This window comes from Aphidius gifuensis, linkage group LG6, assembly GCF_014905175.1.
Source record: "Aphidius gifuensis isolate YNYX2018 linkage group LG6, ASM1490517v1, whole genome shotgun sequence".
NCBI classification, from domain to species: domain Eukaryota; kingdom Metazoa; phylum Arthropoda; class Insecta; order Hymenoptera; family Braconidae; genus Aphidius; species Aphidius gifuensis.
In genome coordinates, this window is record NC_057793.1 from 5,630,427 (window position 1) to 5,643,935 (window position 13,509).

Consider the following 13,509-nt stretch of genomic DNA (forward strand, 5'->3'; position numbering starts at 1 on the left):
TCACCGAGCTCTTTTTCTCAGCACGTGGAAATATAACGGCCAACGAGCAAGTTGCGAATTCAAGCAAGGGATGAAATAATAAAATAAAAAAGGTAAAGACGTTCTACACACAAAGTGAATATATAGATATACCCACTGGAAAAATAAAAGAGATGAGGCCAACACGACCAAGATGGCGTAATATTTTTAATGGAGGGTGTCTTGGGTGATCTACGACGGTGCATTGTTTCTTCAAGACGCCTCATATATTATTTTATTTTTCCTTCAACTCCATCCTTCTATATAGCTTCATCTCTTCAACAACCAAACTACCCACCTTTACCTATTCTGTACTTTTCATCTCTATACACTTTACCTTCTTTTCCGGTATTTTACCATTTTATTTCTTCATGTCAGGAAGAATATATACATTTTTTTTTTCTCTTTATTAATAACTCAAAATAAAGTTTCACTAAACTTATTGTTTTCATGCTATTATTCAATAAACAATAGACATCATTAATTATCATATATTTATTTTTTCGTAAATTTATATTTTAAAAAAGAAATAATAATTGTGTGTGTTTGTTTTTTTTTTTTTTTTTATCTATGGCAAGTTCAAAAATCTCAAGTTTTTTAATTTAATAAAAAAAATTTCAATTTAAACTCTCATTTTATATATGTACTAGTGAGACAACTCAATTTATATAATTGCCCAGTATTTTCTCAATTTTTGTCTTTAAAATTCAAATGTAGTTTTAACTTTTTTTTTTGTTTAAATTCAATTATTCATTCAAAATACTCATCAAGAAATTTTATAAATTGCTCTATTTTCTTTGAACAAAAAAAAAGAAAAAACAAACAAACAAACTTTTATTTATAATTATTTTAAAATATTTCATATGAGTATATCTAATATTGATTCAACGACAGAACAAATAAATCCGATATATATGTATATATAACTTTGATGGAGATAAACATTATGCCAAAGTATCCAGAATATTACTTTAATAACCCATGTACTCTTGATGCATCCTATAAAATATTACGTTGGTTCTACTATCCATTGAACCACAAAAACAACAACAACAACATCTCAACGATGCATCAATATATTCACTTTAAAATAGCAGTACATAAAATGGTCAAATGAAGAGCTTTCATTGTTTTATGGATACTCGAAAAATTCCCAAAAGACTTTATCACTTTTCTTCCAACATTGTCATCCAAAAAAATTCTTCAATTTAAAATATAAAATAACTTGTCAAGCAAGATAAGATAATTCTCTGAAAATTCAAAAATATGAATCAGAAAAAATTATAAATATATTGTAAAATAGATATTCATTTACAAAGTGTATGTATTATGTAAAATTGTATACATTAATTGTTGAAAAAAAAAAAAAATCAAGGCAGAGTTATAAAAAAGGAGGTCTGACTAAAACTATAGGAGACCCCTTTGGTTGTTAAAAGCTCACGTCACTCCTCAGAAGGAAATCGCCTGGCATAATGGCTTACAATGCTTTGTAACAATCATCAACCATCGAAGTGAACCATCAAAAGCACCTTCAAAATGTAAATGACTATGACAAAAGCAATATCACAGTAGGGAGAACACCAGAGAGAGAGTTATACTTGTGTCAAGTATTTGATATATATATTTTTTACATAAAACAAATAGAAATAATCATAAACATTATAATTTAATTTATTTTAACTACTTAAAAAAATTATAATTTACAAAATGTTATAATTTATATAATTTACAAATTAAATATTTATATTTTTCAATTTTTTTAAAAGAAAAAAAAAACAAACAAATTGTAGCTTATCGTGTAGATGAAATGTTTTATGTATATATAATGAATTATAGTCTAGAATTTTGATCGTATATCGTAAAAGAAAAGTAGAAGCAACGAAAAAGTCTTGAGTAGCCAGGGTGTGAGAAAATAAGGAAAAAAAAAATAAAAATAAAGCAAGCGAGTGTTACAAGTTATTCCAAAGCTAGATTCCACTATTTTCACGCAACTCTGAAATTCATCAGAAAGCCAAGAGCGAGACTCACAGTCGTAAAAGTCTCACGAGCCTTCATGAAGGACGAAATTGCCCCTTATATATATATTCTCAAGCTTATTTTCCACTACTTTTACTTTCCAACATTCACTGAGTGTATACACTCTCGAAGATGAGAAAAAACCAGAGTAAAAATAAAATTGGAAAAAATATTGTATTCATGTTTCATAAATTTATGTTGTGTTGTTATATTTTTTTTTTATTTTTCGTTTCTTTTTTCCGTTCAATTTTTTTTTATTATTAACAGTAAAATTTTGTACACATATTGCTAATGTAATTTTACAAAATGATAAAATTATTTGAAGCACCTTGTTGTACACACTTGCTACATAAAATAATCATAACAATCAAATAAAATTGTTTATTTATATTGTTGATAATAATACTGTAATATTAATTATGAATTTTATATGTGTCAACAGAATACAAACACACAAGTTGCGTTACAAGCTGCCCAAGGACAAAATGTACAGAGCCAGGTTGATACACAAGGTGGACCAAACACCGTCCTCAGGGTCATTATTGAACACATGATTTACCCAATTTCATTGGATATTCTATACCAGGTATGTTAATTTAATTATAGTTTTAAATTTAATAATCAAGATAATTTTTATATGACAAACAAAAACGATTATAATAATGATAATTTAATTATTTAAAAAAAAAAAAATCAATAAACAAACACGTGATATAATCATAGTCATAAAAACCAACTGCAGCTTTGTAAAAAAAATTAATCGAGTTTGCCAGGAAATAACGACTCACTGTCATGAAAAAAAAAAAAAAAAAAACGATCTGATGAAACATATTTTACCTGTACGAAAAAATCATTCTTGAAAAAAAAAAGCTGTTAAACATTGTAACAGTATACTCCAGTAAATGTTACGTGTCAATTTAGGTCAAAATCCGGTATCAACTAGTTTGAAAAAATAAAAAATAAAAAAATTCCAAGTAAAAGTAATGAACGCGCTTGATTTTCAATACTAGTGTGCTACATAATATGTGTTTTATCATAATTATCAAGCTTTTTAAAAATATATTAATATAATTGCATTAAAATAATTATTAAAAAAAAAAATTTCATATAATAGTTGACAAAATAAATAAAGAGAAAATATTTATGAAAATTAATATATTAATATAACAAAACATGGTTCATGAAATATTTATTTTTTTTATTTTTTTCTTTATTATGATAGAAGAGAAAAAAGTTGTTTGTTTTGACCGTCATGATAACAACATACATGATAATGTTTTCACTAGTCAATATAGTTGAAAAAGTAGTTGAACAAAATAAACAGTGTATAGGGGTTGAAAATAAAAGAGAAAAAAAAAAAAACAAAAAATGGTTGGTTGTGGTTGTAAGTAGCTATAACATACGGCGTCGTCATTAGGGACATTGAAGGAAAACCCAGCAATCCCTAGAGGGATAATATTAAGAGGGGGGTGGGAGAGGGTCTGAGCTTTTCGTTGTATGGATAACGGGGAGTGCTTCCGGTTTGAGTTGAGTGGTCCATGCATTTTTAAATTTCTCAAGCCTCGTTTTGGCAAACTCCTCGACCTTCTCGTACACCATTGGCTTTTCCCTAAACACCACAACAACTTGTATAAAAAAAAAAACCACAAAACAAAATAAAAAAAATAAATAAAATAGGTAAAATTATATCATCAATTATTTTTACAAATATTTTTTTATTTTTATTATTTTCTAAATTATTTACTCATTATTATAATAATTATCTTGTTGCTATTTTTTTTCTCTTTAAAGAAACAAATTTGACATTAAAATCAAAGCTTTTTTTAAATATCTGTAAGCCTAAGATGGTTTAGTTGGAAAAAAATAAAATAAATTAAAACTAGGTCACGTTAAAATGTTGAAATACAATTTTACTTTTTATTTATTTATTTTTTTTCATTTTCTTGTGTAAATTATATTTAAAGGTAAAAAAAAAATTAAAATTCATAAACTTTTTAGTTTATATTTCATGAAAATTAAATTGTTTTATCTCATTAAAATATAAAATTCAATGAAATTACTGAAATTGATTTTGTCTGACTAAATAGGAGTTTATACTACTTGGTATAACTCTCAATAGCAAATGTTAATGCTATGGTATGAAGTACATCCAACGATATGGTAGAGAGACAATAATTATTGGTTAAGTATTATTGGGAAATGTTGAAAATCCTACTTGAACAAGTGGCCGCATCTTGGTTGTAATAGAAAGCCTTTAAAGCACTTGCCCTCAAGGTATATATTCCAGTAGCCTGAGACTTTCTTCGTAAAAGATAACTTTTCAACCGTCGCCTCACTTTGGCTAAATAAGCTAACGGTCTTTACTCCTCTCTCCAACCAAGACGAAAAAAAAAAATTTTTAAAAACAAACTACTGTGATGGAAGCTTTTATACAATTTTCCACCATGCATGCAATTTATTTTTTTATTTTTTTAAATAATTGTTTTTTTATTTTTTCGCACGTGAAAACTCCAGCTGCGGTTTTTATCCCTAACGGATTTGTCCCAGAGTTTAATTTATATTGACATTTTTCTGGATTCCCCACACTTATTTCATTTATTTTTCATTTCTCTTCAAGCATCAAACTATTTGGAAATGAAAATTTTTTTATTTTTATTTTCTCATTATTTGTTTTTCAAATGGTCGATATCAAACTTTACTATTGAATCGCTTTAACATGTGAAAGCCCGTTGAAACACTGTGAGATTTTTTTTTTTTTTTTTTTTTTTAAACAAGTCAAGTGTATAAAAGTCAAGCAATCTTCGCAAGATATATAGTCATTTTTTGATTCTATACGTGTAAACGAACGTGAAGACGATATACAGAGAGTTTACTCGAAAGTAAAAAGTAAAAGTAAAAAAAAAATATAAATGGATGATGGGATGGCTGAAGACGATATAGGATGAGTGAATAAGTCGAAAGTTGAATTGTTTGTCTTTTCAAAATGTGGAAATTGTTTGGTTCTTGCAGTTATTCATAGAATCAAGGGTGACAGAATAAAAAACTTTGACTTCTCAAAACTCTTTGGTTATGCAAAAGTTTAAAAGTAACATTCAAAAAATATAGAATTTTTTTTTTTATTTTCATAGTGCGTCTAACAGTTAGTGAATAAGTGATTGCTCTTTCATGCTTGATGTCTCAATAAATAATACATTTTATTTTTATCTAGTTATTTTATTTTCCATTTTCTTTTATTTTCAATAAAATCAACTTTTATTTCACAATAGTTCAGTCATTGTTAATTTTTATACAAAAAAAAAAAAAAAAATATATTCAAATTTTTTAGTGCACAATATTGTTCAACTTGTCACCGTAGAAAAAAATTTTTTTTTCAAATGAAAAAAAATTAAGAAAGTAAGGGGAAAAAAAGGAAAAAAAAAAATTATTTAGGTCTTTTAGTTTATGAAAAAGTTTTACGAGTGGTACTCAAGTTTGTTGCAGTATATAACACTGGGCATATAAATGGTACTTACTGGTGTCTTACTTGTACCACCTGGGACCCACTAAATCTCATCTCATTTAGTTGAAAAGTAACTTGGTCTCTTTCTCTTATTTTTTTTCGACCAATAATCCAACAAAGTCACCAGTTGTTTAAAGTATAATACTTGTTTGACTAAAATATAGAAAGCAAATAAATTCAGCCACACAAAAATAAATAAAAAGTAAAAAATAAAATATTAATAAAAATAAAAAAAGACAAATAATAATAACAAACATAAAAGACACGAGAGAGCTTTTTAAGAATGGAAAATAGACACAAGAGTTAATGGTTATGGTTGATCGATATTGAGAGCGAGACTCGAGCGGATGGTTGAATGTTCGCTCAATTTACGAGAGAACATTACTCGCGGTAATCGTTATCGCTGCGCACAAACTCTCATTTCTTCTCTCTTTCTCTCTCTTCTTTTTGAGCCACTCTTCATCTCTGTCTAATTCTGCAATTATCGATTTTAAGTCCCTCAAACTTACTGAATTATTCGTTATACCCCTGGCATACTTATTCATCTCCCTCGTTATTTATATACCCTTTTTATTTATTTATTTTATTTTTCTTTTTTTTTTCTTTTCACTCTTAGATTTATTCTCTTCTATGAAACGATGCATCGTTCATTTTAAGTACACAATATTGTTGTTAAATTCGACCAAAAAATAAACTAATGAATAATAAAAATTTATAATTTGGGGAAAATAAAATATGCTTCGAAAAATAATGTGGTTCAAGGGATAAAAATAAATAAGTAAATTTATAAAACAAAGAGAAAAATAATCGAGGGAGACTTTCATGTGAAAAGAAAAAAAAAGAAAATAAAATTCAAGCATTAATCACACTACGTGCTTGGGTGTGTTCTCAATGATTAATGAATAGTTGCATGAGTACAGTAATAGTATACGTAACACCCAGTTATCACTACAATCTTTCGATTTTTATCTGTCTGCGAATTTCTTTTTTTCTTCATCAAAAAACTACGATTACTTGCAATTGCATTACTAAAGAGCCTGGTAATGTTTTTTTTTTTTTTTATTTGTTATTTTAATTGTCATACTAACAATGAAAAAAGAAGAAAAAATACATAATTTTTATGATAAAATTTAAATATTCTCTTGAAGATAAAAAAAAAAATATAGAAAATCAAAAAATCAAGTTTTATTAAAAACCAATAATTTAGTAATATTGATTGATAAATAATGTAGGTCAATGAGACACTGTCTAAAATTATATTTATGTTCGAAAATAAAATAATAATTCAATTAACCAATATCCATAAAATTAATTTTCATATATTTATAACAAATGAATTAAAATACTTTGTTTATTTATTATTTATTTTTTTTTTTTAATGAATCATTCAATATATGCATTCTATTACGTAATTGTTTATATACACACTTTGACAAATAAAACTCAATTAATTATGCTCAACGATTTCACAAATACCCCGACAAATACACATCACAATTTTATCACCTTCATTGACTTAATTAATTACACATTCTAACAGTACAATGACATTTTTTAAATATATTTTTATCATCATTTTAATTATACGGTCTATCGAACGAATATCGTTGCCGCTTATGAGTTACCGAATTTCCATTAATTGATTGGTAAAATGCTAAAATTGTTCAAATATAAAATTGAAAAAAAAGAAATAAAAAATATAAAATTCACAACACAGAGAGTTGTATTTAATACAGTCAATAGATGAGAGATATGTGCAACAAATATATACAGTATCCACTAAGCCATATATGTATATTGTATATGTTGAAAATACATAATCCCAAATGTCGATTTTCCAACTGTTCTCTCTCAATATTTTCCCAATTTCTAAACTTCCTATTTCACATCCCCAGAGACTAGACAAATGCTCGTTCCCTCATGTAACTCGATCGACCAACACAAATATACAATTCAATTTCCTTAAACCAAACTAAACAAAAAATAAAATTTCTTATTCCTTACACGCACACATATGTCTTTATACATAAAATAAAATACATGAAAAAATAAAAAAAAAAAAAACTTTTATTCTCACTCAATACGATTCAAAAAAAAAACAAAAAAAAATATATCAATAAATAAATAATAAACATCATACATCTTTAAACATTTAATTGTCATTGTTTTTCTCAATTACTTCAATAAAATTTCTTTCTGTTTAAATTAATATATTATTTTTTATTTTATTTCGTTAGCAACGAAAAAAATAACAAAAAATCAATAAAACAAAATATTTGATATTTTTTGAAATTGACATATTAAAATAGCACAACTTTTAATAATATTAGATCTTGATGCAATTGGCTTGAAATTTTGTGCGAATTATGTGTTTTTTATGTGTGAAAAAATAAATTTGAAGAAAAATTTTTATTTTTGCATTTTTTTTTTTTTTTAAAATTCAAATATTAAGCTAGCACAACTTTTTAATAATCATCGGATCTCGATGCAATTGGGCTTGAAATTTTGTGTCCAATTATATGTGTTTTTATGTAAATTTTTAATTCAAAAAACAAAATTTTTTAAATATTTTTTATTTTTTTTAAATTCACATATTAAACTACAAACAACTTTTCAACAATCATCGGAAACAATGACATTGGGATGAAAATTTTTATGAGTTATGTAGTTTTATGTTTGTCAAAATAATTCAAAAACAAATTTTTTTAAATATTTTTATATTTTTAAAATTGATTTATTAACTTAGCAAACTTTTCATTAAATATTGAATCTTGATGTTACTAGACTAAAATTTGTGAATATGTGTGATTTATGTGTAAATAAATAAATTAAAAAAATTTTTCGTAAATCTATTATTATATTTTTTTATGATAATAATTGTGTTTTATAAAATCAATGAACAATGAACCTTTTAGAGATATAGATACATGCGAAAAAAAATCAATGATGTATCAATAAATAAATAAAAATAATACATCAATAATACTTTCAAAATTGTCAAGTTTTTTAAACGTATTAAATTTTATTGATTTAAATTAATAATCGTATTAATATACGTTTCAATAAAAGATGGAAAAAAAATAATAAAAAAAAATATATATATATATTGAGTATGGTATTCACGTCGCGATCGGGTTAGATGATATAACCGGGGTTGGATGAAAATATCAAGTAAACCGATAGAGGGTAAGATGATGTGTAAGGTTTGAAGTTGAAAAAAAAAATAAATAAAAAAAAAAAACCAGGAAGCTATATCGAGACGGGGGATGATTGCTCGCGTGCCATTGGCTTTTCGTTTCGATTTTGCCAAAGCAAAGGATGCGGAAGGTTTCAAGTGAAAAATTCTTAAGCTCACATCGGTCTTCACATTTGGCCCTCTGCTATTATTCTGCTCCATTTTTTATTATTATTTTTTTTTCTATATTTTTTTTTTATTCACTTTCTTGGAGTATCTCTCACCCCCATGATATTTTTTTTTTTTTTTTCTTATCTCCGTCAATTGAGAACGGCCGAACAAACAACGGTCCCGAACACGAGCCAAGTGGAAACAATGACATGATAAAAGGGATGAAGCCAATATAAAATATTGGAGTTTTAGCTTAACGTTTGGTCACGAACCAAGTCATCAAACTGGACCAAACCATTTTTTTTTTATTTTTATTTCTTTCTTTCTCTTTCGATTTATTACACTTGTCAAATATTCTCGGAAATAATGAAGCTAATATGTATTTTAATCTATGACACTGGATAAAATTTTTCATCTCTTTTATAATAAAAAATAAAATTGTAAATTATAAAAATTATTGATTCATTGATCTATTATTATATCATTTAAATAAATTAATCAATTTGAGATAGATGGCCAAATGAAATAATCATTTTTATTATTACAAAAAATTTTATGTTACTAAGAAAATAAAAATGGTGAATCACGCGAGATTGAAAGATCTTTACTCACTCACATCTACATCTAGTTGTTTGCTGTGAGCACGTTTGAGTAAGATTTTTCTGCGACGAGTTGATTTCCCACGGGGTTTTTTCGTTGGCGCCCAGTTGAAGATGGAAAAATAGACGAAAAAAAAATTGATATTTATGGGAAGAAAATGAGGATAAGAAATAAATAAAATAAATATAAAGTGACAGTAGTCATGACTTTGCTTGCTAAAGGCAAACTAATTTTTTTATAATTTTTATAATTTTATATGATAATGATAACATGCCCCTTTGTCTTGCATAATTTTTTTAGTAATAAAATTCCTTACTATTATAAATGATAGACAAATAATAATCTAATAAACATTTTAATTAATTCGACGTTTTAATATACAAATATTTGAAATTGAAAATCATTATCAATAAACCTCAGACCACCAATTGAATTTGACAGACCAAAACTGCAATGGCTTGTGGTTGTGCTTTGATTTTGCCGCATTCAATTTTGACGTTCAGTTAAATCATTATCAATGTGTTGTGTTACCAATTCGTTCATTTGAATTTTAAATTATTTTATATAAAATATTAAATTTAAAAATAATATATCACTCAGAAATAAATTTTTATAAAATACCATTAATTAAAAAATCTCAAAAAATATTATTTTTAAAATTTTATAAAAAATATACTAGCAATTATTAAGTGAATAAATGTGAATTATTTTACTGTTTATTTTATTTAAAATTATATCCCCGTATTAATATCAAAAATAAAAAAATAATAATTAAAAATAATAAAAACAAATTGAGTTTATAAAAATATACTCATTATTATTAAATATAATGACCCATTTTTCATGATTAATTTACAATTAAAAAATATATTTATATAATTTTTTTTTTAATTAAAAATTACTTAGTCATGTGAAAGGTATAAAAATAATTTTTATAGATATTTGATTTATTTAATCGGTTAATTCATTGTTACCTTGTTAAATATTTACATTTGTCAGTATAATTGCATAAAGAGAAAATGGATTCATCGTTTGATTTTCGAGCAAATATGACAATTATACGTAGATCATTTTATACGATAAACGATATGTTTGTTAATTTAGCTATATGCAGTGCAAAATGCATAACCAAGTAACAATTTTGTTGGTCTGTATATATCTCTGTCTCTTCGAAGTTTGAAGCTATTTTCCCCTCTTCTCTTTTTCTCTTTTCCTCTTCATTTCCCTTTAACTTTCATCAATATACAACTTGCAATCGTGATGGTGACAAACGGATGAGCATTTATATGCGTCGTTTTGTTCTATCCGTACAATAACTGAATGATTACTATCCCCCATTTATATTCATATACATATATTCATATTAATATAGTCTTTGTTTAAAATTCATTAAGCGTCATCAACATTATATATTTATATATTATATATATAATCAAAAATTATATTTATTTAAATTACGTATTTATGGATTTTTAATTATCGTTGTAATTTAAAAATTATAATACTTTTTTTTTTTATTTAATGCATGTTATATTTAATGATGAAAATAAATTTATAATTTCTATTTTTTTTTGCTTTCAGATATTCACACGTTTTGGAAAAGTCTTGAAAATCGTAACATTCACAAAAAATAGTAAGTAAAAAAACTTTTTTTTATTTCAAGTACAAATAAAGTGAGAAAAAAAAATAAAAGAGTTTATAAATGTGAATCGAAAATGTGTAAGCACAAGTCTGTTGAAGTACTTTAGATATTGCATGAAGAGTACAGTGAACCTCTTCTCAAGATTTGTCTTCTATAAACTTCCTTCATATTTTCTATATGTATTCATTCGACTATTTTTTTCTTCCTCTTACTCATATTGTATATATGAAAATATTTCAGTTTCTTCAGCACCTCAACTCTTGAAAATTCAATTTTCCATCATACAAACGAAAGCCATACTTTTGGATGTGTATGCTCTACTTTGCTTTCCACTTTTATCACCATTTTTTTTCTTTTTTTTCCTTTAAGTTTTCTTTTTTTTTTTTCATTTATTCATACGTCACTAGCATTTACCTTTCCTCTTACGATTACAATAAAAATCGTATAAATTATAGATGGATGTCGCAGTACAAAAGTAAAAACGATTTTTCTCAAGATAAAAAAAATATATGTAAAAAATAAAAAAAATTTAAAAAGCATCTTCGACTTTTCTTACCTATTTTACTATTTATGCACATACGATCTCCGGCTTTTCTGTCACCGGCTACATTTTTATTTTTTACTTATTCAAATGGCCTTCTGTATTTTTTACTTTGAACATATTTACTATAATTTTACAATATTTTCTTGTTTATTATCGTAAAAGATTTTTTTTTTATAATAAAAATAAAATAGAGTTTTAATGCTTTTTTTTATTTTGCTTGTTGCAGGTACATTTCAAGCACTCATACAGTACTCGGACACAATGTCGGCACAGACTGCTAAATTGGTAAGTAGTTATATACATGCTTTTATGTTGAAAATATGTTTTTTTTAAATTTTAAATTTTCGAATTTTCAAACGCATCATCTTGTCAAACATGTGTTTTATATTTTTTTAAATTTCTTTGAGACTGGTTTATGTGTTGTAAATAGTGAGGTAGATATTCAGTTTAAATCAGCAAAAAGTAGGTAGTAATAGTAAAAGAAAAAAAAAAAAATATAAATAAGGATAGAATAAAATTTTTCCGGTGCACTATAAAACCATCCTGAATCCGCATATACTTAACTATAAATTATACAATGACATTGTGTTGAATTTTCCATAAATTGTTAAATTTAAAATGAAAAAAAAAAAAAGGAAAAATCTTCATTACTTATTTATTTATTTATTTATTCATCTATTTATTTTAAATATTTCAAAATAACATTAATTAAAAAATATAAATGAAATTTCATTTGACATAAGTAAACTACATTAATTATGTTTCAAAAATAAATTTGATAGGTCTTTTATTTTTGCAAACCACAGTGGTATAATAAAGTTGAAAAAAAATAAAATAAATTAAATCCTCATGTTACAATTGTTGATAATAACCAAACATTATCATTAATTTAAAAAATTATTAAACAACAGCTTGACAAGTGGTATAGTTTTTCGGCATACAGTCTCGATTAGCGAGAGTTTTTTATGGCAATAAATGAATGCAATGGAAGTATGATGGTTGGTGAAAATGGTTAGCATGATATCAACAACTTGGCTGATTTAAAATTTATCAGTAGACACATAATTATGTACGAATTTCATTAGCACGTACAAATATGCACACATGTTGGGTTGAAATGAGAAGGGTATAGAGAAATTGTGAGGTAAAAGAGGGACAAAAGGGTTAAGGGTTGATAACAGAGAGAGAAAAAGAGAGAGAATAGTAGAATCATCTATTTTATTACTGTACAACAAGTTATGTATACGCGCAAAATAACAGAGAGAACACAAGTCAAACAAAGACAATCAGTGATTGTACGTCGCGTTAAAGCAAGTACAAACTATGAATGCGTTGCCAGCATTGTGTGGTCTACGTTACTGGGTAATTAATGATAAATAAATACCCTCATGTACGCACATTATTTGCGGACTTTTTCATTTCTATGTGTGTTAACATTTCAATCATATTAATATTTACACTACTCAATTTTACTTTTTAAATAAATATATAATGCCTTTTTTTTTTTTTTAAATTTTTTCATTATTCAAATGATTATTAAATTTAAAATAACACAACTTGTTATGTATATAGGCAAAGTGTAGATTAAAGTATAGGTATTTAACAATTAATTTTATACATTTTATGGACGAGTACCCATGTGATGATATTACAGTTATCTTGATACATTTGAAGCTTGACACGGGATAATAATTATAATGATTTTTAATTAAATTAAATTTGATACTTCAAGTGAATTTTAATGAAAAGTATTTAATTAAAATGAAAAAAAAAAAAATAACGAATTACGTTTACAACACAAATAATTATATTATTTTTATAATGAAACAACTAATTAACAATAT

At 25.3% G+C, this 13,509-nt stretch overlaps 1 protein-coding gene across 3 annotated transcripts in view; it reads left to right on the top strand.

The window, feature by feature from the left end:
• LOC122859011 (polypyrimidine tract-binding protein 1) overlaps positions 1–13,509 on the top strand; it is a 67,377-nt gene that overhangs the window by 46,936 nt on the left and 6,932 nt on the right. For all 3 annotated transcript variants that reach the window (XM_044162323.1, XM_044162324.1, XM_044162325.1), the window contains exons 5-7: positions 2,477–2,620; positions 11,061–11,112; positions 11,892–11,950. In XM_044162323.1, the coding sequence (XP_044018258.1) occupies positions 2,477–2,620; positions 11,061–11,112; positions 11,892–11,950 (255 nt within the window). The remainder of the gene's footprint in view (positions 1–2,476; positions 2,621–11,060; positions 11,113–11,891; positions 11,951–13,509) is intronic.